The sequence below is a fragment of the Charadrius vociferus genome, unplaced genomic scaffold, assembly GCF_000708025.1.
Source record: "Charadrius vociferus isolate BGI_N301 unplaced genomic scaffold, ASM70802v2 scaffold15, whole genome shotgun sequence".
In the NCBI taxonomy this organism is placed as follows: domain Eukaryota; kingdom Metazoa; phylum Chordata; class Aves; order Charadriiformes; family Charadriidae; genus Charadrius; species Charadrius vociferus.
The window spans coordinates 9,871,922-9,897,665 of NW_009650064.1; the positions used below are offsets into that span (position 1 = coordinate 9,871,922).

At 38.7% G+C, this 25,744-nt stretch overlaps 1 protein-coding gene across 1 annotated transcript in view; it reads left to right on the forward strand.

Annotated features, from left to right (window-relative positions):
* Window positions 1-24,360, forward strand: part of CNGB3 (cyclic nucleotide gated channel beta 3) — a 69,147-nt gene extending 44,787 nt beyond the window's left edge. The window contains exons 10-18 of the mRNA XM_009891943.1: window positions 1,807-1,929; window positions 8,372-8,513; window positions 10,318-10,477; window positions 10,889-10,986; window positions 12,031-12,114; window positions 14,273-14,391; window positions 18,943-19,089; window positions 22,771-22,951; window positions 24,118-24,360. Of these exons, the coding sequence (XP_009890245.1) occupies window positions 1,807-1,929; window positions 8,372-8,513; window positions 10,318-10,477; window positions 10,889-10,986; window positions 12,031-12,114; window positions 14,273-14,391; window positions 18,943-19,089; window positions 22,771-22,951; window positions 24,118-24,360 (1,297 nt within the window). The remainder of the gene's footprint in view (window positions 1-1,806; window positions 1,930-8,371; window positions 8,514-10,317; window positions 10,478-10,888; window positions 10,987-12,030; window positions 12,115-14,272; window positions 14,392-18,942; window positions 19,090-22,770; window positions 22,952-24,117) is intronic.
* The last annotated feature ends 1,384 nt before the right edge of the window (window positions 24,361-25,744 follow it).

The window sequence follows — 25,744 nt, forward strand, 5'->3', positions numbered from 1 at the left end:
GCCTTCTTGGCCGCCAGGGCACATTGCTGGCTCATGGTCATCCTGTTGTCCACCAGGACTCCCAGGTCCCTTTCCACAGAGCTGCTCTCCAGCAGGTCAGCCCCCAACCTGTCCAGGGTTAATATACGGGGTTAATAACCCCCTGCATGGGGTTATTCCTCCCCAGGTGCCGTACCCTACACTTGCCCTTGTTGAATTTCATAAGGTTTCTCTCTGCCCAACTCTCCAGCCTGTCCAGGCCACACTGTAAAGTGGCACAGCCTTCTGGCGTGTCAGCCACCCCTCCCAGTTTTGTGTCATCAGCAAACTTGCTGATGGTACACTCTATCCCTTCAAGAGTACAAGCAAGAGCTAAAAAACATTAAAAAGATGAGTTGTTTGTGCAAACTATTGCATATTATTTCACTGTAACAATGTTGTTTCTATCTGAGATCCTGGTATGGTCACCATTTGAGCGATAAGGCAACAATTAACTGGATAGCGTCAAACTAAACTTCTACGCAGCAAGTGTATGTGCCTGGTTGGGTTATCTTCTCAAACCCATTGGTCTGAGTTTGTAGGAATAGAGCTACCAAAAGTTACTACATCTTATCTACCCATTGTGGTAGATTCAACATTTGCCTAGAGAAATATAATATAAATTGTAGCAAAGGCTTTCAGAACCTTGACTAAGACCTCAGGAGGCCACTTGCATGGATTCAAACTTGTGTACAAGATCCAGCATGGTGATTATTGCAATATTACTAGAACACACTGGCTATCTCAATAGCTTGCAACCCTAAACATAGCTGTCCTGGAATCATGCCAACATTTAAACAGAGAAGTGACATTCATTCATCAACATCGTAAAGAAGAAGAGTACACATAGGTAGATTGCTCAATGTCATGGAAAGACAAAAGAGGGTATGCAATGACACCTGAAGAACCAGCAAGGGAATGCATAACACAGAAGCACCACGGAGATATTATCTCCCATTAACTTAGTTTATAGACCTAACTTAGTTAGAACTTTCCAAATTTTCATAAAACTGCACACTCTGTTACTATGCACCCCAAACTGCATTGAATTCTAGCTGTAGCAGATAAACTCATTGTGTAGCAGCCTCCCTGTGTTTCAGTAAGTCCTGTACTTTTCCTACTTATTTATCCCGTGCCTGTATAAATATTTGAATCGAGAGCTAAATCCAGATCTTTCTTTTGATCCCCATGCACTGAACAGAGGATACACAATGAGATCATTATTGTATTAAACAGAAAGCTGCTTGGTGCTTAAGTAGTTCATCATTGGTGTTCTTCAAAGAACTGGCCATATGCATAAGAACGGGGATTAGGAATGATAAAACTCCTGCTGTATCCACTAAATCACACTATTTAGTGGATCTACTGCAGGCTTCCTAGCACAGCTCTTGTAAAGCAGTTCATTTCTGACCTCAGACATTTCTTGGCTTTGGCTCACAAGTTTAGAGCCTATCTTGAACAGAGTTTGGCAAACACGTTAACCCTCTAGCCTCATTAATATACCTTCACATTTCCGTAAATATTCATAGCCAGTTAAAGAAGTGGATTATAAAATCCTCAGGGAACCATCATTTAAAAACTACCCTGTTTCAAAAATTCTAGGAAAAATATTTGTTTGACCTTGGACAAACGTGAGAGAGGTAACTGCTGGCTATTTTTTTTTTTTCAAAGAGGCAATACAGGTGGGGAACTTCTTAGTGGATGCTTAATTGCAAAAAAGCAATGGGTTCCATATTAAAAGGAAGGAAAAATGTAAGTTGTTTTACAGGAATCTGTTGACTTTTATAGGGTCATTCGAACAACTGGATACTTGCTGTTTATCTTGCACATTAACGCATGCCTGTATTACTGGGCTTCAGACTATGAAGGACTTGGCAGCACTAAATGGGTGTACGATGGCAAAGGAAACATGTAAGTCCTTTTCTCTTGCAAGAGAGTTTTGTTGGTTTTGCTCCTTCCTGCATCCCCCTCCTTTTCCCACGCCTTTGCTTTGCAGGGTATGCTCGTATTTACAAGTGCTTGGATAGCAAACTTTTAGCACCATGACTGCTGATTAGCAGCTTTCATTACTAACACATATTTGGAGGGCAGGTGCAGTGAATAATCAGTTTACCACTTTCAGCTTTATAGGTTTATGAGTCGGTGCTAAGCACTAACTTAATTAAACATTTAGAAAGCAATAAGGGTCATAAATTAAACTTACTGATTGCATATGCACATGGGAACTGTTAGAAGGATTGCAGAACAATCCCTCAAAGGAATAAAAGGCACAGATTTCTTTTCTGCCACACAGCATCATGTTATTAAAATGCAGCTTTTTAGTCCCTCTAAACACCATGGTGATTGATCTGAAAAAATTCCACCCACTTTCTCTTATCTTTTGAGAAGGTCATGCTTAAACTTGTGGCAGAGTGTCTCCAGTGGTAAGGACTGGATATTGGCACATTTTTCCACAAACTCCTTGTGACAGCACTAGGCTGGGTGCCAAGTAAGGGACATTCATTAAGATGATGGAGAAAGGAAGTAAGAGAAAATAGGAAAGTCATAATGTATTTTGTGTGTAGTTATATAAAAACATATCTAGTAGGTTCAAATGTATGAACGTACATTTCTTTCAAAGGCCATAATATAGTTAAAGCCACAGAAGCTCAATTTGTTTATTAATTACTTTATTTGCAAAACCACATATAATATGCTACTGCTGTCATAAATCATCCTTTAAACAACTTTTCACATTTCTCTTGGAGATGTGCTCCTCTTGCTTGTAATTTTGTCACACTTCATGAGTTTGGTCTGAAGTCACTATCTTGAAGGGTAAGAAAATGGTCTTTGAGAGTAAAACACTTTGTGTAAAGCAACATTGGTTTTTTTTATAATTATGGTTCTCTCAAAAAAAATGACACGGCTGAAGTTTCTGCGTACCACTAAAATACACAGCTTGAGTACTGCAGTTAAACATGTGCAAGCAGGCTCATGGAGCTCAGTGGGACCACTTATGTAAGTGAAGTTATACACAGGTATTTCTTCACAAGATCAAGGCTTCCAGATATCTGACAAGAAAAATGCAGAACGAGTTTCCATTATAGCTATTTTTGTTAATGTCATTCTTGGGAATACTTGCCTCATCATTAAAAAATAAGGTAACTAAGGCTGAGCAACCTGAAAACTCCAAAAATAGAGTGTTCACTTGAAGACTGATCTTCAAGGTTTAATGCCTCTTCAGAACAGCCTAGAGAACGGGCCAGAAAGTCTTCCTGTTTTTCATGGAGAAGAATATTTTACATTTCACCAGGGAAACAACTGGTAGAAATTATTTGCTAGCTTGATCACAGACAATGCAGTTTTGCCCAGAGGCAATGGTCAGGTTTTGCAATATTTTGTGATATCTTTTCCACGAGGAGACAAAAACACTTCTTAAATGATGCCACACTGAAATCACATGGGATTTAGGGCAGAATTTTTTATAAACAATAATAATAACCTCATAAATCAAGGTCTGCATTAAACTGAGATGCTGGAATAAAATGCATATTAGAATATATCCATGTAAGCCTCATTAAGCCATTAATCTACCTCATGTTGACATTGGTTGGTGAATGTATGACTTTATTCTTTTGCCTGTATCTAACTCATACTGGATTATACAGTCCCATCTACACAGACCCCCAAAGAGTATCCTGTGTTGAGCTGCATTTCATAAAGCATAGCTTGGTGTCTCACTAACAGCAAATGCCTTCTGTATGGGATAGTCATTGCCTTAGAGAATCAGGTAGGACATATTGTGTGATTGTTGAATATTTGGGGATTTTTGACAGAGAAGCATTGTGTGAACATCAGTTATTATTGGAGATGCAATGTGAATTTAAATGTATCAGATAAGATACTTCCAGGTAAATTAATTTCTTGGAAAGCAGCAATTAAGAATAATTCAGGAAAAACCTGTCGGAAAAGTAAACACAACTGCAGTATATATTACAGCACAGCAGTGCAGATGTAATTTCCTTTCACGTAGCAGTCAGAGTTGCCAATATTTGAAGCAAAATATGCCATTAGTCTCAAGCAGAATGGGAATACTTTCAGAAAGAGAAGATGACAAACATAGCTTCTTAACTAATTAAAAAAAATGACAGTAGGCAGTTTGACACATAAATCAAAATTGTAGTGGTCTCAGATTACAGTGACCCAAAGTAGATGAACTGACACTGATTTAGTGGCGTGAACGTTTTATGTAGAATCCCTGCTGTGTCCATAAAATGCTGCTAGTTGTGGCCAAAACCAGTTCCTAAAAATGTCAATGCTTCTAGGATCTGGGTTTTTTTTAACTTTCCAGGCTAAAAAGAATACACTGGCAACCGTTTCCCTTATCAATTTGACTATATATATGTTTCAGAGCAGGCATACCAACTGTTGAACTTCAATTTATAAATAACAGCTGCACGCAGCATTTAAACCACAAGCAAAATTATCAAAGTAGCTCTTTTTGCAAATTTCTGCTAGCTGTTTCTAGCTTGTGGCCAGACGCTAAAGTGTTAGTGCAAGTCTAAAAGTTTTGAGCTCTTTTGCATGGCAGCCTTCAATCAAGGCCTTTGACTTCAAAGGTGCAAAAGACAGTCAGCTTCACACTCCTGCAATGCACTCAAATCAGACACACGAGATGTTCCCAGCTTTAAAACTGCACTCATGAGCTTGGTATAATTAGGCAGATAGACCCGAGTCTCTCCTAACACAGAAGGACCGCATCCCTGATGCAACAGCACAGTGTAGAGCCTATGTAACCACTGCAGCAGGATATTGAAAAGGTTTCTTAATTATAGCTAAGTGAAAAATTTGAACTATATGTGTTTATTTACAATCTAATTTAACTGCCCAAGTAAGGGACCCATTTCCCTAATTCCTCAGGAAAATGGACAATTCCTCTAGAAAGGCATTCAAGGCAGGAATGTAATGTCAATGTTCTGAATTGACCCATGGAAGTATCTGTCTCTTTCATCACTACCCATAAGTGAAACTAAAACTAGAGAACTGACATTCTCATGTAACAACCCCCACCCCCACCCCCCCCTCAGGTCAGCATTAAATTTAGGTAAACCAAATCATTCCGCTTTGCTCATGGTATATGTCTTCTGCTGTTTGCAAGTCATCCACAAGTAGTCTGTAAAATTGTCCTGCACATTTATTAATCAAGACATCTATTTGCATCCTCCTTATGTTTCTTTGTAGCTTGCTGCCTTCCTGCTCTGGGCACAGGCTTAGTGGATGTCTGGAAGTCCCAGAAAATGGTCACTGTACATGTCTAGAATAACTCGACTTCTTTGGTATGCATTGCCCAGTGTGCAGTAGGACTGGTGTCTTGTGGGTATCAGCTATACATTGCACTTGCAATAGGTCTGATGTGTCATACTCGCAGTGTTTGCTATACAGAGGCAGTCTTGTGCCTCCAGACAATGTGTGAATGCACAGCCCAACTCATGTCAGACCTAATGCTTTCAGATGTGCTACTTGCAACCGTACTTTTTAGATAAAAGCTTTGTAGTTTACACCATTCTGAGATCATCGTACCCGCAGCTACCTGATGAGTAAGTCACTCAAGGAAAAGAGGTACCAAAACGGGGGTCATTAGAGGACCAGTTTATAAAGGCCAGCTCTTTACTCTGCTTAAACCACTCCTGGTTGTAACCTGAGAGGAGTCCAATGTCATAGCCCTGAAATAATGCTTCCCTGGGCTGAAATGAATGCATGAATATCACCTGTCACCTTAAAATCTGATAGCCACATGCACAAAGATTTGATTCACCTGTATTAACCAAAACCACAGAAGAAGTTTTATGTATTCTGAAATGAATCTTTATGAAAAAGATATTTCTATTGGCCTAATGTTACAAATTATCTTAACTGCAGTGTTTCTGGGTGTTTTCATACCTAGGACTTATTTTAGGGAAAAATCTAGTAGTTTGATTGCCTGAAAGATAAACATACTGTCCATGTTGTGCAGAGGGAAAATCCCTTTCTTGTCTCGTGTTGTTTGCTTCAACAGTAATTTTATAGCAGGCTAGTAAGCCGTATGGTGAGCGATGATGGTTTCCAGACACTAGCTAGTAGGAAGCAGAGCTGTTAATACTGTTGAAATAGGAGTCTGTTTTTTCTGGCTTTCCTTAAACAAAATTTACAGCCTCATTTCTCCCCTTCTTAGGGAAAAAAAGCTGCTTTATATTTCAACTGTGTAACTTTTATTTCAGATTAAAATAAAAACAATAAAATGAGTAAATGGAGAAAATACAAAACCTGTGCCTAAGAGATAGTGAATATCATGTGACATTGCCAGTAGAAAGCTTCTTTTGAAGTAAAATTACAGAAGAATATGCTGTATTAACTACATCTTCAGACAGGGGTGGGCAGGTCTGAAAACAGCCTCTGTAATTTTGGATTATACAACACAGCAAAGAAACATATGACCCCTAAATTCCTTTGAGGAGCTGCTTTCATTCTTTGTAGACATTCCCAGAATGAAGATTATATATTGTCTATCATGGTGGACTTAGGAAGCTTGGCATCCAAGGCCATTGGGGGTGAGGGAATTGGTTAATTACTTTCTTTTCCTATAGTGACTTGCACAGAAATTCTTTACTTTTATATTCATAAATTATACTTTCAAGGACTACAGCATTCTCATTGATGGCAAATGAATATGATATTAATATGTTTCATATGATAATTCCCCTCAGACAAGCTAGAGACATCATTTTATGCTTAAATCCACAATTCTTCCAAAACAGATCTGAGGCTTTTTCTTAGTATTTATTTACGGTACAGAAGTCCACGAGAAAGCTGCCACTTATACATACTTCACTGTAAGCATGCATAGGGGATGATTTCTTTTGAACTTGAGTGAAAATTTTATAGTGGTGTAATCCCGCTGTTCATTTTGCACCCCTAACAAGGAAAAATTATATGATGGCAGATATGCAATGAATTTTTTTACTTAAGGATTCTGAATGAAAACAGCCAGTTCTGGCTGTTAAAATCTGTAACTAGAAAACTACAGCAAAAGTGGTCATTGTTACTGCATTTCATTAATCTGCAACCAAGAAAAAAAAAACACTTGGTAATGAAAAGCAAAAATCAGTTGCTTCATAAAGCCTGATGTTTTAGGTGGGAGACTTGGAAACACTTTCGAGTGATTAAAAAAAAAAAAAAACTGATTGGAATTGGTTGTTATTGTGAGTTTATTTTCTTATATTTGCACAAAACAGCCCCTCCAATTGTATTGTTACATAGGCCATTTATTAATAGGAGTAATAATAAACCGCTTGATTGCAATGGGCTCTGTCATGCACAAGGCTGTACAAAGAGGGCTGTACAAACAGAACAAAAAGTCTTTGGCCAAAAAGCTCACAATTCAGGTATGAGAAGTGAGAGACAGCAGACAGATACAGGGAAGGAGTCAATATAAGCCACATGTTGAAGCAGTGTCTTAGTGACTGGCCATTGCACACTGCTGTATTTGGCTTCTAAATCAAGGGAGTTCTGAGAAAAGTCTTGAAGAATGTTAGCAAGGTGGTTTTGTTGGATTGATGGACAGCTCTTCCCAGGCATGCAGAAAAGCAGTGAAGAAGGCAAGAAAGTGTTTGTTAAGGTGATAGAAGGGGTAGTGGAGGCCAGCCACTAGGAGAATTTAATGCAGGAGTCAACCTTTCAATGCTGAACAAGTGAAGTGTTCTGGAGAAGCTGGATTAACACACAGCGTGTGGAAATGTGAAACTTCCATTTGACACAACCCAGGAGGCAGAGCCAATGAAAGGTGTTCAGAAGTAATGTGGGAGGAAGACCAGCATGGTTAAAGGGGTAGGAAAATGAGTGGACACGAGAAGGACAACACTGCATTTGTTGTGCCCACCATAAGGCTTCACACTGGTGTCATCAAATGAAGCCGTGGAAGAGACCTTCAGATATGTGTGTATCTAGGATGCTGCAGATAAACTCTGGGAGGTGTCTAATACTTTTACACTCCTTTTAACATTGTAGCATCTCCACTGAGGGCATTCTAACACTGTAATGTCCACCCTGACAAGTTTTTACTGAAATCTTCTGTAATGCTGCATAGAGTTACTGGAGAACACTAAGTAACCACTGCATTTCTGATATATATTCTTATTTTGCTGACAGTGAGAACATTCAGCTCAACATGGTTTACATAACCATATCATTTGTAAGATCATAACCCTTTATAAAAAATGCTGAGGTCTTTTGGACTGAAAAGCATCACTGAAAGGCCTGAAACCCGTAGGTATATATGCTTAACTTCAACCGCATAAGTACCTACAGTCAATAACAAAAATGCTGTCTGTATCCACAGGTATCTGAGGTGTTACTACTGGGCGGTTCGTACTTTAATCACCATCGGTGGCCTTCCAGAACCACACACTCTGTTTGAGATAGTTTTTCAACTGCTGAATTTTTTCTTGGGTGTCTTTGTCTTCTCCAGCTTAATTGGTCAGGTACATCAAAAAAATCATTAACTAGATACATTCAAATTACTGTAATGTAGTGATAATATATTCAATTTAATGGAGTTTTGTTCTGGGAAAAAGTTTAGCTTCCATCTGTATGTCCCTCTATTTAACTGTCATCCATACTTATTCTTCTGATAAATACATGTGTTTAATCAGTTCCCAGTTTTGTAGCCCTTTTGTACCTAAGCTGATTTAAAGCCAAGACTCTGCAGGACACGGCTGATTCTTGAAACTATGTATAATTCCTTTTTTCTTCCTCACAGCCAAGGAGGCAGTTCCTGACATTCACATTATACTGTTAAATCTGATAGAAAAAATTTAATTTTAGGTATGATATTAATACGTACAAATTATTGAATAAGTCAGACTCGATACTACTGCCAATAGAATGCTGTTAACAGAAGTTCCATGATTTTTCTCAAACTAGAATTCTGCCCTCTTCCATAAATCACAATATATTTGTTAACCTGAAAATTAACTGGTTTGTAGTTCTTTTGGTTCTCTTTTGGCAGGAGGAAAAAAAAAGCACAGCGAATTGGTTATATTTCCAAATAAATATAACTGAAATATGTCTGGCTTGGAAGAATTATTATGAAAAGACCAAGATGAAAACTGAAATTTAATTTTTATTTTGGATACAGGATTTGAAAATTTCAATCAAACAGTGAAAAATTGTATGTCTCTTGCTGTTTAGAAGTGCAAGAAGAGATAACTATCACGAAACAGGCTCTTGTCTACAGGATTTAAAATTCATCCATAAACAAAAATTACCAAAAATAAAACAAAGTATTTCATACAAAATATTTCTTCTGGAAAACTGTCGAATTCATGTATATTGGATTAAACTTCAGAGTTTGCATACTTGCATTTTTTTCCTAAATTGACATAACTGTCAATGAAAGCACCATTCCCCAAGAAGATTCTGCAGATTAGTTTTTGTAACCAGTATAGTCATTTGCAGACTCAAACCTTAAATCTTAACATACAAGCAGTTTCACTGCAGTTTGTTATAATTCCTGTTTACAAAGAGCTCTTAAAATTACTGAGTTATTCCTGGTTTAGCACACTTGCCTAAAAATTGTTATCCCTACTGCAATCAGTTGCATCTCTGTAATAAAAAGCAGAATTCAGCCCACTGGCACGCTAATCCTTGGTCACTGCAATATGAAGCCATTCTCCTAAAAACATGTCTAGATAGTTATGTTTTTGAAAAAGGAATATTTACAAACATTAACTCGTCCACTTTCTAAAACCTAAATTACATTTGGGTTGGAATGTTAAATGATGTTCCTGCACTAAAATCCTCAAGGTCACCTTTCAGCTCAAAGTGCATTTTTAGGACTGGTCTAGATTCTCTTAACTATTTAAACACTGGCAGGATCTTAATTCTAGTGGTGCCAGCTGATGTTATTAGAGAAATTTAGCCCAGTTTCCTTCACTTCTGACTTGCATTGCACACCAAATGCGGAGTAGCTTTATTATGGATTTTTAAGAAAAGCATTATCTATATTTTTCATCATGTCCAGAAATATAAGACAAAAGAATAAGCTAAAAGCCACAAATGATTCCTTTAAAATCATAAATATAGACTTTCCAACACAATTAGATTAAATCAGTAATGCTTCTGAATAAGCAGATGCAGCACCTATTCAAAACATGCAGCTGAATGCATAATTAATCAGTGATTTTGCAAACAAGTTTTTTTTTTTTTTTCATGTGTTGTTGACAAGGTATTCAAATCAAGACTATTTTTGCTGAAATGTGTAGTAACAACCTCTGATGTTTGCAGATGAGAGATGTAATCGGAGCAGCTACTGCAGGACAGAACTACTACCGTTCCTCTATGGACAACACTGTCTCCTATATGAACACTTATTCTATTCCAAAAGTGGTCCAAAATCGTGTTCGAACCTGGTATGAATACACATGGGACTCTCAGGGAATGTTGGGTAAGGCTTTCCAATTCCAGTTACGCAGCAACTCCAAGTGAGAGTGGCTGTATAGATACAGCTAGAGGGTGAAATTCACATTTCTCATATTCTGAATTGCATGAGAGGAGTGAGAGGCGCGTATTCACTTTACTTTAGAAGAGAAAACACTCTTTACTCTTTAGAAAAGAAAAAGCAATATGATGCTTACTACTTCATAAATTCTATTAATTTATATAATATTCTGGTTATAACTTTAGACAGAATATGTACCTTAAAAGACAAAAGCGTATTAGCAGCTTCCTCATTTGAAATGCTACAATAGCTCCATTAAGATATTTATCTGTACCATGATCATTTTTATGGACATTCTTTCATTCTTCCCTTATATTTTCTAACTTACAGTTTGCTTTTTCTTTTCTTCTGTTACAGATGAATCAGAATTACTGGAGCAGATGCCAACCAAAATGCAATTAGCCATTGCAATTGATGTGAACTTTGCCATTGTCAATAAAGTTGACTTATTCAAAGCAAGTAGTTTTACAGGAGAATGCAATGTGTGGTATTCCTGAGAGAATGTGTTGTATTGTGCATCCTGCAACACTTAAGAACATGCTTGTTAATATGCAAAGCAAAACAGGTCTTAGAAATATTGCAGTCAACGGAGACATGTCAGGACAAAGCCAAGTGCCTGCCTTCGAATTTTGTGTGTCAAAGCAGAGATTTAAGAAAAGGCACAGTCCTATTGTATCTGATGTTATAACTGATGTTATAGTCAGACTAGAAGTGATTTCAGAGTATAACTAATCTCGAAAGTCATAAATAGAAGAATGTAATTTTTAATACAGTCCACCTTGCCTCACTGTATACGGCCTAACACTGCCTGAGAGATTACTAATGTTGTGTGTTCCAGCAGCATAACTTCGATGTAGTGAATGCTACTTTTTAGTAACTTTTTGTGCAAAGGAGCTTTGTCTTTGTTATCATGATAGTTTTCCAGAGATACAATTGAAATGTGGTACTAAAGGTTGGATTTTTGAGAACAAAACCAAGGAGCCACTGCATTTTTAGAAGTAGTCTTGACATACAGTAACCTCAACACTAATTTGTTTGTTAGGATAATTGCAAAACAACCATGATATCTCTGTATAAACACTACATCCTGCATGGTTTCTGCCACATTTGCTGAAGACATGGAATAGATTCATACCAATATTTAACATGATCTGTTTTTTTTTCCCCTGGACTGGTAAAAAAAAAACACATAAGAGACCCATAAAGCTGTGAATATAGCACTAACTGAGCTTCCATAGCAAATTCAGATATACAGAAGCTTACTTTGCAAAAAGTAAAGAGACATGCAACCCAAAGGGAACTTTATAAGTATCTGAAATGACCATCCTTTCAGTCTTTTCTCTACTCAAAAAGCTGATCTTTATGACGTTTTGAGTTTGCATTCTACTTATGAATCTCTGGAGCATTCATGTGTTGTTGGGTTTTGCTGCCCAGTGTAAGCACTAATAATCATGTGTTACTGAATTAACAGGAGCAATCAATTCTAACTATTTTAACAGGGGTGCGATACCCAGATGATATATGACATGCTGCTAAGGCTGAAATCCATTGTGTATTTACCTGGTGACTTTGTCTGCAAAAAGGTGAGCATTGTTTTCTCTTTCAAAGAATAATAATAGTATGCATTTTAGAAAAACAGTTCAGATATCAGTCAGCAGTGTCCGTTAAATAAAATAAATCCTGAGTGAATTAGATAGCATAAAAGTAATTAAGGTACTCTGTGTAATAATAACAAAACTGCTCTCGAGTTTCGAAGTAGAACAAGACAATATGGATTTTATTACTTATATTATCAAACATAAAATTACAGCAATAGGGGAAAGTAGTTAATCTAAATATGGCTTATGTAATGATACATCATGAAGTTTTAATATTTAAAATGGAGCTAGCTTAACTTTTATACATATATACACACAAACCTAGCCTATAGATAGCCTATAGCCTTTGCATGTGCTTCATTTGTGTATTCTGAAACTCTTAAGTGGAATTATCAAAGAATGTAGAAAATGCACTGCATCCCATACTATTCCTTACACCAGGATTTGATCTTGCTCTGCTATCACTCACAGCTTTGAGCAATCTTCAGACTTCCAGCTGAGTATTGTCACACTGTCCCTTAGCAAAGCAGCCTATCTTCTTTCTCTTAGCATTTTGGCTCAGACATGGCCTTACAGTAATACAGGTAGACAGCTCACCTTCTGACCAGGTGAGCCCAAGTCTCTTTTCAGAAGGCATGTAAACATACTTATAGGCTGTGTTGGATGTAATTAAAGCATGGGCAGGGTGAAGTATCTGTACTATTACTGTCCTGACAATTGACCCAGAGTTCATACCACACCCAGAAGTAACCATCAGAACCTCTTAACTTGTCTTTAGCAGTTCTGGTCCAGGATGTTCATTAAGGTCCTGCTTCCTCCAAGAGTTAAGCATCTGATCCTCTTCCCGAATGCTGAGCTAGTCCCACTGACTCCACAGGGTAGGAAGTTAAACGTCTGTGAATGCACCGAAGGGTCAGGTGTGTCCCTTCAAAGACTAATCCCAGAATTACTCTTGGCTAGAAAGGGCAGAAGAATAGTTTGGCATATTTGCTTGCACAATAAACAGTGTGAAAGGACCTTACACTGTGGCTGGGACTCTCCCACAACAGAGATAATAAACAGCAGTAACAGATTCAATGTCTTGATACTGCAGTCAAATGCAAACAGTCCTCAACAACGATGGATTACGAGAAATGGAAGTATCCATTTATTCCAGCTTGATACAGAGCTAAAAGACCTCTCACCTGTATGGATCTTGGATCTATGTCACCAACAAGCATAAAAGTCCTATTAATGCTGTAACATTTAGTAGGGAATGAAACCCTGTTGGAACTACCTCTTCCTTGGATGTATGTTGGCCTCATTGTACTTTATCAAGGAGACGCCGACAGGCAGGCTTGGAGGCGCAAGAGGAGGGATAGGAAGGGCAAGCCTTATGTTTGCAGTTCTGGCTTTGTTGCGGCTGCCTTTTCAGTTTTAAAATGAAATTGCTGCTTTGCCTTGATTACTCCAGCTGCACATACAGAGAAATATTTATTTGCCTGTCTTAATGAGATGTTGTGAAGACTGTTACGGTCATGTTTGTGAAGTCCAGTTTGCCTGCTTTTTATTGTTTATATTGATGTCATACTTTGAAACCTAGTAGATGATGTGGAGGATAATAAATAAACCAATAATCTCTTAAACCAACCAGTAATTTACATAAAAGTAGACAAAGTTTTGAATTATTATTTATTCTTATTTTCATTTTAAATTAGGTAAGTGATGATTAGAAGTAATAGTATAAAAACTGAAGCTTTTCAGACCACGAATCATAGGCTTTTTTTGCACTTCTTTGTTATTAATTATGCTGCTGAGGTATTTTATTTTCCACCAGAACAGCTGATGGAAATGACAGCTACAATCCTGATTGTTATCTAGTCTTGTTTTTCCAAGCTGCCTAGATAGTCTTACTCCTGTTCAAATATTATCCCACACAACAATTATATCTACCAGAGTCAGTCCTTGTGCTTGTGTTCAGTGCTAGGAAAAGTAGTCCAAGCATTTATTTCTCCATAATACGGGTAAACTCATGTATAAGAAAGGGGAAAGATATTTAAAGAAGAATTTGTCAGATTATTCTAACAAAAAAAAACAAAAAACAAACCAAAAAACAAACAGTGCCCTGCTAAATCATGAGATCTTTATGTATTTGTGTTCCCAGGGGGAGATCGGCAGAGAGATGTACATCATCAAACAGGGTGAAGTTCAAGTCCTTGGTGGCCCTGATGGTACAAAAGTTCTGGTTACACTCAGAGCAGGAGCAGTATTTGGAGAGATCAGGTAGGCCCATCACTATTTTTCACACTTTCTTTAGAACTGATCAAATAATCAATGGTTGTTTAACTTCTCTGTGGCAAGCATGACAGCTACCACAGGAGGCTAGAAAGTTGGCAGGATCAACCAAGAGGACACTGAACAAGGAGATGCAGGTCAGCAAAGGAAAATCTAAGTGAAGCATCAGAGACTAATCTGGCAAGATCTAAGACCACTCTTTTGGGCAATGTACGCAGAGATATACAGCCGGATTTCTCCTTCAGCATTTAAAAGATTTAACACATCTTCCTGTTCTGAGGTCTTCAATACAGCAGGAGAAAGTGCATTTTCTTGCCTATATAGTGAGACTAGGTCCCCATACAGAGAACATGGTAAAAATGATAATTAATTTCCAACAAAGGAGATAAAAAAAATCTAATAAGGCTGGCTCATTTAGAACCTGAAGTAGGGATTAAGTTGCCAAATATCAGGCATCCACATTTGAGAATATATTTGTTTAAGAGCATACAAAACAAGAAAAAGGCAGAGAGACCAGATTTTTGGGTGCAAGTTTATCTGGATGAGAAAATTTTTGTGAGCTAGTTACAAATGTTTTTTATATTCTCCATGTGGTTGCTATGCAAAATCCACTAACTCTTACATGCCATGTTCCCCAATCAGACAACCAAGTGCTAGATTTTAGGCACTGCATCCCCTGCTGAGGTTGGCTTGAGGAAAAGTAACAAAATACATGTGCTGCTGCATGTGATAAATTGGATTCTTGGTTTCTTCCAGCTGCCTTCCTGTTATTGTTAATCCTCTTGCTGGTAGCTTTAATCTGCCTTTTGAAAAGCCGTAATCAGCTCTGTGCCAGGTTTACATTTATCTTCCACTGGTGTTTCCCTTTGTGGTAGGGGAAACATTCCCATCTATCCAGTGACGTGCATACAGAACTTGCTTAGACCTCAAGTGGAAAACACCTGATATATCCCATAGATACAGACCTTTTTCATTGAGTGCGAAAGTGAAATTATATCAGTTCTTTGAGAAAAGGCTATTTGAAACGTATTTCTCTGTGTGACAAGATAATACCTGAGCAAAGCCTCAAAAAAAAAAAAAAATCTGTATTGTAAGTTATGTGGAAAAGCTGAGAATGCACTAGCTTTCAGTGAGAGCTGGATACTGAAAAGATAAAAGAAAAAACTACAGCAGCCCAGATATGTAACACACACATAGGTTTCAATTATTTATTAGTCTTGCATTTGCAGCGAGGACTTAAACTGAAAAATTATAATGATTGTTTTTAAAACAAGGAAGGGATTTTCAAATTTTTGATCTAATACAGGTGAGCACTTGTTTCCACGCGAGAACTACACAGCGACGTTTAAAGATTCATTTCCCAATCTGTGCTACTCTTCGCATAATTGCCAATATGGCCAGTAAAACCCTCAGCAATGCTCTAACTCTGCACTTCTAGTCTTCTTTTATTCATCGCTGACCTACTGCAGCAACATACCCGTTCAGACACACACAATTTGCATATAAATGTGAGGCAGTAGATAAACTTGAGGAGAAAATACACAGCAACTGGCAGACATCTCCAAAATTGAAGAAAAGCAAAGATGTGAAGCACTAAGTGTATTGGTAGAGATTTATCCTCTTCCTTGTGGCAAAGTGTTAGAAAATAATGAGTTTGTATAGCTCCTGTCTATATAAGTTTTGTCAAGGTCTTCTGAATAGTGTATAGCAGAAGCAAATGAAAAAAATATTCTTCAATAGATGAAATACTGCTTCATTTAGCACATCCAAGTTTTCCCCTCAGTATTCATAGCATGGTTATCACCTGATATCAAACTGATTTCCTTCCAACTTCTGATTCAAGATTTGTTTAAAGAAATATGTCAGGTTCATTCCAAGTGGTTTAACTATATGATATATACAACAATTGCTATTTAATCTTACTCTGTTCAAAATGTATGTAAATGATGCTTTAAAAGTCTCTTAGGGCAAAGGAGTTGAAGGAAACAAAAAATGCTTATTTCAAAAAATTTCCCTGAGTTATACTAGAAGGCCAATGCAAGACTAATGTTCAAGCAAGCCCTTCGCCAATTTCATCCTTGAAAATTATTACAGAAACAGATTAAGTAATAGGAGCTGCCTTCCAATTAACATCTTACCCTCATTACTACTTTCCTGTATAGATAATATCAGTTTGGGGAAGGAAAATAATCTCAGAATCAGAGGCAAACAGATTGCTGCCTTAATGAGAGCCTGTCTGCACCGACAATTGAGAAAGAGAGAAATTCAGCTATAACACAACACTTCATTAGCCCAGAGAAATTTACACTTTAAGCCAGATGTCCTCATTCATCCATTTACTGATATTCTACTAGAACAATTTCCTATCAGAAAATGGTAATTCTGGAAAAATTAAAACATTTCTCCGTTATATGCAAATTTTTCACAGAAAGATCACTAAATGTTTGGTCTCAGCTTCAGCCTTTCAGCTGTTTTGTGACTTTAACTTTTATTAAAAAAAATTATAACTAAATGGAGCATTTAGCTTTGTGAAAGATTACATTTTCCGCTTTGGCCCAGGATCTCCCACAAAGTGGCAGCTGCTTCTTTTCAATGAGCTCTGCCCTTTGGTGTTTGACATCCCGCTCAGAAGTAAGATCCAGACCTATCTCCCCTCCCTGACTTACCAGTTCTCTCCATATGCACATAAGTGCTAAGCTGAGCTGCCACAACCCTGCAGGTTCTGCTGGTATGCATGCCATCCCCTGGATCAATTTGCTAGTTTTGATGAACAGCAGCTTCCTACAGAGATCAGCTACGAATAAAAAAAAAAAAAAAATAGATAAGCTGAATCAACACTTTTCCAACTTTATACCTGTAAATTAAATTTGCTAGCATAAGAATTCAAAAGTTATCATCTCCTACTAATATTACAGCAGTTTAGGCTAACAACTGGAATAAAATATGAGAAGCAAACCCCCCAAATTTCCTCTATTAATATAGATATTACAGTATTAAGAACTACTGAAAATCAAATTTAGTTAATTCTTAAGAATTGATCTATCATGTAACTTTTAGCACGCTAGCCAAAACAGATTCAGTCATGACGTCCATAATGCTGTCCTTAGTCATCCTGTTTGGGCAAAGACTGCCTTACTTGTGAAATTCACCTCACATCATCACCATAATGAAAAAGCTGATCTCTTTAGTCCTCGTCTGCCTCGATAAAATGAGCTTTCTCTTAGGAAAGCCTGCAAATGATTGTTCGATGACTTGTTGAGAAGTGATTCATCAGAACTCAAAAGCTGTTTGCAATTTTCTTTAGCTGCTTTTCTTATTGTGCAAATAGTTTTATTCTATCTGAGGAACTGTACTGAATTGTTTAAAAAGAAGATGATATACTGCATTTTCAGCTTGAGTTCATATATTGATTGCTATCTCGGGTTGCAGAAAAACTCTGTGTGTGCGTGTGTGTAAAAATAGCCTTGCACACACCGTTGTAGAGGTCTCATACTATCCTTTATCAATCAAATATAATATATTATCTGCATGACCTAATATTTATAAATATGTTCTGTAAATATATTTAATAGTAAACCAAATATTTATATATCCATGATTAATGTTTTGGATAACTATTAATTCATGTTTTATGGGGTCCAGATTATCCTTTATTGATAACTTTAAATTTAAGGCTTTGCTAAACGTTCTCTAAGAATATTAACTCACTGGGAAATATTTAAGGGACAAATTTTTAGGGTGGATCTCCTCGAATACAGTGATAAAGCAATTTTAGTACTAAGAACAAAATGCAACTTCTCTTGCTTACCACCACAGCTGAGAATTGAAGTCTCTTCATTTCATTTGCTTAATGCAAGATGAACAATTGAATTTTTATTTGTACAACATCTGATTTTTATGTGGATGTCCTAACTACTGCTTGCTAAACTGGTCTAATGCCTTACTTTTAAAACAAAATAGTCTTTTTTTTCTGGCAGACACATTTGTAACTGTCAGCTTGAAAGACCTTCCTAATCCATATCACTCAACTTGCCAACATTCAAAGATGAGATGTGGTATGTGACAAAACTGAAAACCAGAGTCCCACAGAAGTTATTCACTCAGGAAAATTAAATTTCTTGGAGAATCATTCATTCACTGTAAATATTTTTTTCCAATCATAACAGACTTGTGCTGCTCTACTTCTGATGTTAATCATTTTCAACCACAAAACTGAGGAAATGCCTCACACAAGGACTAAACCAAATGCAGTCCTTACAGCAGATGTCTCTTGGGAGAAATGTCTTTATAAATGTCTTTATCTAGCAAGACCTTTCACAGTCCTTAGCATCTACATACTCTAAGCAGTAGTGACAATTTGTCCTCCTGAGGCAAGAAGTTATTGCTAATCCCAATGGCAAAGGGCCTTTACAGAACATCAGATAGAACAGTAGGGTACGTAAGTGAGCTTTATGATGACTTCAGTGGAAAACCACCAGCAAAGAGATTGCTTACTAGGGCAAGTAATGATGTGACTGATGATGTTTATTTTCATTCCAGCCTATTAGCCGCAGGTGGAGGAAATCGAAGGACTGCCAATGTGGTGGCTCATGGTTTTGCCAACCTTTTCATTCTGGACAAGAAAACACTCAATGAAATCTTGGTGCACTATCCTGACTCAGAAAAACTTCTCATGAAGAAAGCAAAGTATGTCCTGATAATAGTTTTTAAATCACATTATTTAGCTGCAGAATGGACAGTTGTGGCTTCTGGACAGATTTGTGCTCCTTTCTTGGAAGAGTAACAGATGCAAACACATTTGCTTCTAGACGTCAGATTTGCCTGGTAGTATTTAGTGGAGGCCATGGTCTCGGCAGGGGTTCCAAGGTTGGTGGAAATGTGGTGAGTAGAATGAAGCCCTGAATGTGGTTGCCTTCTCCATTGTATTTAAGGTAACAAAATAAATAGGAGGTAGAGATGCTTATCAGGACTCCTTACATAGTCCAGAAAGAAACAGCAACACAGATGTCAGTTAAGGATTAGTTTTTCAATGATGCAACCGAACACCTGCAATTAATTCTACAGAGACAGGCTTCAATGCACCCACAGACTGGTATGCATTTCCAAAATCTTAAGCAGTAGTTAGGAATAGATTTTAAAGTAAGGCCTGACAAGATGGAAGTACACAGATTTGAGAGGTGTGAATTTTGTTCAAAGGGATTCTGAAACGGGGTTTCAAACCTAAACTGCTTTTCGTTCTGCTTTGGCTATAGCTTGCTAGGATCACCATTTCCCCAGTTTTTAAAGGGCATAATATTGTCAGATTTTGTCATAAAATTATTACAAAATGAGTACCTTACTACCTTGTAAAAGATCAAAATACATGAAACAGTTTGTCATTATTAGCATACTTCAGCATTCTTATTGTTCTCAGCTGTTGCCTTGCATTGGTATCAAGGGTTGGAAGGTTGCTCCCAAATCTGAAATTCCACCAGAGGACACAGCACATGAGTGGCATTTTATTTCATGGGAGTGCTAGCAGATGGTTGTATTCAGCATGTTTCAACAGCCCTGGTTATCAAATGACTGCATCTCGAGAATCATTTGTCCCTGAGGAGCAAGAAACCTAGACACAGAATGGGCCGATTGCCCACTTTTCAAAACCAGCATCAACAGGTAGAAAGGTGGAACAAATCCACTGACTGGCGGTCCCCGACATTTACCCTTCCTGACTTGTCTCCAGCTTCTTTCTGAACAGTTGTACGACCATCATTACTTGTTATTCTTGCCTCTCTGTCCTGCACTACCTTCTTCTGCTTTCTTGCTCACTCTAATCGTATCCTGCCAAGCGACTAAATTCCAATTCCTCCAGATAGCCTTTCTCAACTGCAGGAGTTGAATAACCATCCATCCTTCACATCTGCATTCCCATTTGGGCCCAAAGCCCTCTCTAGATATCAGATTAGATACAGGATATCATGTTTAATTTTAAAGATATGCAGTACCTACCCCATGCTGGAGCCTATGTATTCTGTTCACCTGCCTAGGCATCCACAAATTCTTCCAAAACTCCTGCATTCTATGCGTGGTCAGCCATCTCCCTAGAAAAACAAAGCACCAACAGGAGATTTGCACGCTGTTTTCATATAGATTGCAGTTATGTTCAGTTTTGGAATCAAGTTATCAGTTGCTCTGCCCTGAAAGATCCTCTGTGGAATTCATTGGCCACCCCACACCTTTAAAGGGCTCCTTGAAATAAACTCAAAGGAGTTATTAAAGCAAAAAAAAAAAAATTTTTATATCACTTGCCTAATGGTCACTGTATGGTCTTCATATAATAAACCCATGCAAGCAGCTGAAATGTACTTTTTAAAATCATGACAATAAAACTTTAAAAAAAAGTTAAATCTTCCCTTCTAAAATTCCCAAAATAACAAAGTACAAGACGCTGGAGAAAATTATAGTATTATGGAATTTACTGTACTTCAGACTGCAAGTATAGTCCTTGTTCATAAAAGCCTTAAGTCAGGGCTTTTGCAAGGATAGAAAAGTTGCCTTGAAAACTGTACAGTAACCTCATGGCAAATGAAAGCATGGGAACCCTCTGCTTTTCTCTGGTGCCATCTATCTTGAAACTGGCATCTAATCTTTACCCTCATCATTCATTCTCCCTTCTTGTCGTTATGGTTGCAAATCAGCACAGCTATGGAAGGCTGTGAAAGTCTAGTCTGCCAGATGATTGGCAGTAATTTTTCTATCTTCAGGGTATCTTCTTCTACTGAAGAATACCAAAAATAAGTACCACTGTCTAACCTGACCTGTGAGCAATGAGCCATGCTGAGTTAGCTTGGTAAACTAGTACTTCCACAAGCATCAGCTGGACTCCAAATTGAACATTAAACATTCTCTGAATTTGCATCCAGAAGGCTAGGAAAGAGACTTCTACCTTAGGTATGAGGCATCCGTCCTCCTCCACACTACTTCTCACCTTATAAAATTCTCATTTGCTTTGCAACACCTTAATTTGAGCCTACGCTTGTTTATTCTCCAGTATATAGGTAAGCAATTGGCTGCTTATGGCTTGGATGGGCATACACTTTGCTGGGTAAAAATCTGGCTGGCTGGCCAGGCCCAAAGAGTTGTGGTGAATGGAGCTAAATCCAGTTGGTGGCCGGTCACAAGTGGTGATCCCCAGGGCTCAGTATTGGGGACTGTTCTGTTTGATATCTTTATCAGCAATCTGGATGAGGGGATCGCGTGCACCCTCAGTAAGTTTGCAGATGACACCAAGTTGGATGGGAGTGTTGATCTGCTTGAGGGTAGGAACGCTCTACAGAGGGATCTGGACAGGTTGGATCGATAGGCCGAGGCCAATGGTACGAGGTTCAACATGGCCAAGTACCTGGTCCTGCACTTGCATCACAACAACCCCATGCAGCGCTACAGGATTGGGGAAGAGTGGCTGAAAAGCTGCCTGGCAGAAAAGGACCTGGGGGTGTTGGTGGACAGCCGGCTGAACATGAGCCAGCAGTGTGCCCAGGTGGCCAAGAAGGCCAACAGAATCCTAGCCTGTATCAGGAATAGTGTGGTGAGCAGGACTAGGGAAGTGATCATCCCCCTGTACTCAGCACTGCTAAGGCCGCACCTCAAGTACTGTGTTCAGTTTTGGGCCCGTCACCACAAGAAAGACTCCAGCACAAGAAAGAGGTGCTGGACTGTGTCCAGAGAAGGGCAACGAAGCTGGTGAATGGTCTAGAGCAGAAGTCTTATAAGGAGTGGCTGAGGGAACTGGGGTTGTTTAGCCTGGAGGAGAGGAGGCTGAGGGGAGACCTTAGCGCTCTCTACAACTACCTGAAAGGAGTTTGTAGTGAGGCGGGGGTCGGTCTCTTGTCTCAAGTAACAGGCAATGGGACAAGAGGAAATGGTCTCAAGTTGCGCCATGGGAGGTTTAGATTGGATCTTAGGAAAAATTTCTTCAACGAAAAGGTTGTTGAGCATTGGAACAGGCTGCCAAGGGAAGTGGTTGAATTGCCATCCCTGGAGGTATTTAAAAGACACGCAGATGTGGTGCTGAGGGACGTGGTTTAGTGGTGGGCTCGGCAGTGCTAGGTTTACAGTTGGACTCGGTGATCTTAAAGCTCCTTTCCAACCTAAATGATTCTATAATTCTAACTCCAAATTAGAATAGTAGCCTCCGACTCTGCCAGAGCCTAGGGTAAAACCTTTACCTTTGCCACCTTTCCTCTTGCCACTGGAGCTGGAACAAAAAAAAAAAAAATGCTGGAAAAATTGCTACGTTTTCATCCATGAATGTGGTGTTTTAGCTTTGCAGAAACTTTGCTCAGTTTCACAGCACTGATTTGTGTTCTCATTCCTTCCTGTCTACAGGGTGCTGCTGAAGGAGAAGGGGAAACCTGCTCCAGGACCACCAGTGCAACAAACAAGGGGCCTGGCCAGTCTGTTTGGGCAGAAACAGGAAACTCCAAAATTGTTTAAAGCGATGCTTGGAGGTAGAGGAAAAGAAGGCCTTGCTAGGCTGCTGCAGCTGAAGAGAGAACAAGACATTCAGGTAATGCCACAGAAAACAGAGTCAATAATTCCAGGTGCTGAAGAAGGAAACAGGAAAGATACCGGGAGGGCCTGGGCAAACAACGTAGGTGAAAATGTAGCCTTACTGCAATCAACAGCAAAAACTCCCAGTACCTAAGATATAATCACTCTACCTAATCTCTGTAAACACTAATTTCTAACATTTGGCTCAAATCTTCCTGGAACTGGACTCTATGCAGAGCAGAGAAAACAAAAGCAAAGAAAAATCACGGAAAAAAGCAAGCAAACAAAAATCCTGAAAGAAAGTAAGGATAAAATAGACTTTACAAAGACCCTAAGGGCATCTGATCTTCTGATTTTATGTAAACAACAGTAAATACAGAAATAACCTAACACAGTAACCTGATCCAGCTGACTCAAGCCATGGTGAACTTTCCAATTCAAAGTCAGATCTTCAGCTGTCACAAATCTTGAAGACAAAATGTAAAGTTTAGCCCACACAGATAAAACTGATTAAACCGCTAATCTTGCACTTAGGTGAAAACTGTTATTCTAGTTGATGAAAAATAATTCCCATGTTATACTCTGTTCTGAGAAATGCTAATTTTAATAAGAACCTGCTCAGTTCTACATATTTACCCAAAGGTGGCAGAATTCTTCTCTGTCTTTATAACTGAACTGGCAGTAGTTTTATTTATTTTTTTAAGTTAAATAGAGAACTTTGGTTACACAAATGACTACAACACTATGATTGGAGCAGAAACATTGCTCAGTTTAATGTGTATTTTTGAGCTTAATAGCAAACAGGCTTGTCCAAGGAACCAGGGCACTGGGTAGTATGTCAAGATTTACATAACACTCTTTTCTTTGTAAGTGCATAAAGGAAAACAAGACCTAAGGAAGGGTTGTGTGCCCCAAAATGTACCTGTTTCATCCTGCTGTATTAATAAGAAGCAGATACTATCACTATCCACAAGCTTTTCCTAGGTTTTATGTTGGTATTCTGATTCTGAAATTGCATTTTTCACTTAGAAACCGATTTTCAGCATCTAAATACAGATTTACGTATGTTGCATACCATTAATCACAGTATCCATGCTGTGCCTTTCCGCTGCATATACAGAATAGAACTGCTTCCTGAATTTCTTCTGCAGCACGAGAAAACATTTAACTTCTTGTTTCTAGGAAGCTAAAGATGAAGCAGAGAGTAAGCCTGAAGAAGAGGAGAAGCAGCCCGTGGAGCCCGCGGCCTCATCTGCACCCCCTGCACAAAAGGAAGAGCCGGATGCAGACACTAAGCCTAAACCACCTGCAGTTATGCACAGAGGAACCACTAACGAGTCTTTGATCATTAGTATGTCTCCATCCCCCAAAGCAGGAGAAGGAGAGATCCTTAAAGTTGAAGTTAAAGAGAAAAAAAAGAAATAGATGGTACTTTGGGCTGTGGCCCCATAACTGTCTTGCTGAATTCAGAGGGCTACTGTTACTTTGCATTCGGGTACAAAAAATTACAAGTAGAAACTACCCAAGAGAAAAATACACCCCAACTCCTCTTCTCTTCCTCCTGTCCCGAGACAGCTGGACAAATTATTTACGTACTTACCTCTTAACCTTGAGCCTGAAGAGAAAACTTCTGGCGTAATAGGAATTAGAGCTCAGACTGAATTTCACTTGTTTCTTGTTTGATCCATGCTCCCCCTTATCTCTTACTCTGTCTTGTTCCTGCTTCTCTTCTTCCCTCTCCTGTTTATCCTCACTTTCTTATTGCTGTTCCTGTTGCTCAGTTTGCTCTTCATTTCTGTATGTGCTCTTTTCTATTTTCTTTTCTGGTTTCCCATAGTTATTCTTTTTCTTGTTACTGCCCTCCTGTTGCTGAGGTTACTTACGTTTCTCTCGATCCTTCTCTCCCCTCCCTTCCTACTTCTAATCAGTGACCTGCTGTTGTGACCAGGGTGGCTCAGTGTAGAAAGCTGCGATGCTGTGTGTTGGCACATTTTAGCTTGGGACAGAGGGCTACAAAACAGAACCATCATCAAAAGATAAAATCACAAAATACACAACAGGGAAGCAGACTGCAGAATTATTGCCAGCCTTTTGAAAGCATGAGCGCCTGCTCCAGTTGTCTTTGAATCTGGTGAATAAACATGACAAAGACTTAGATATTGCCCCTCCACCCCCAGGAGTGACCTTTAACTTTGGGTTGCAGCTTTACACGTTTGATTTTCTCAAGGGGCTGGGCATTAATAATGCTCTCTGAAGAGCAAGAGTTGATACTGGCTTTTTGAAGAATCTTGGTATCTAAACTAGCCACTTCAAAAATAAAGGCTGTTTTACAAAAAGCAGGATTTACACTTTCTGGCTCTGTGCTGCATAGTTTCAATCAATGCCCCTGTTGTTCACCTCTACCACAGACCTCAATTGATGGTGCAAAGCGAGCCCTGTGCCTTACCGGCACTGCACAACATCGTACCTGTGAACTAAAGAAAGCCCTTCACCAGTACCAGAGCTGAGGGCTACGGCTGTTGAACAAGGACCTCCCACACTGTCAACCTTCTGCATCGACTCATCACAGAAAGGGATGCAATATTAAACAAAAGGCTGAAACTGTTTTTTAAGCTTAATTATCAATTACTTTTTTTCTCTTCCACGGGTTTGCGTCTCCTCTCTCTCCCTATCCACTATCACTGGATGAACAGTTTTGGGAACTAAAACCATTATGCAGAGGCCAAGCCAAGAAGTCATAATGGCGGGCTTCACAGCTCCTCAGCTGACCAGCCAACCAAGGAAGGCACCATGCCAAAATTAAACAATC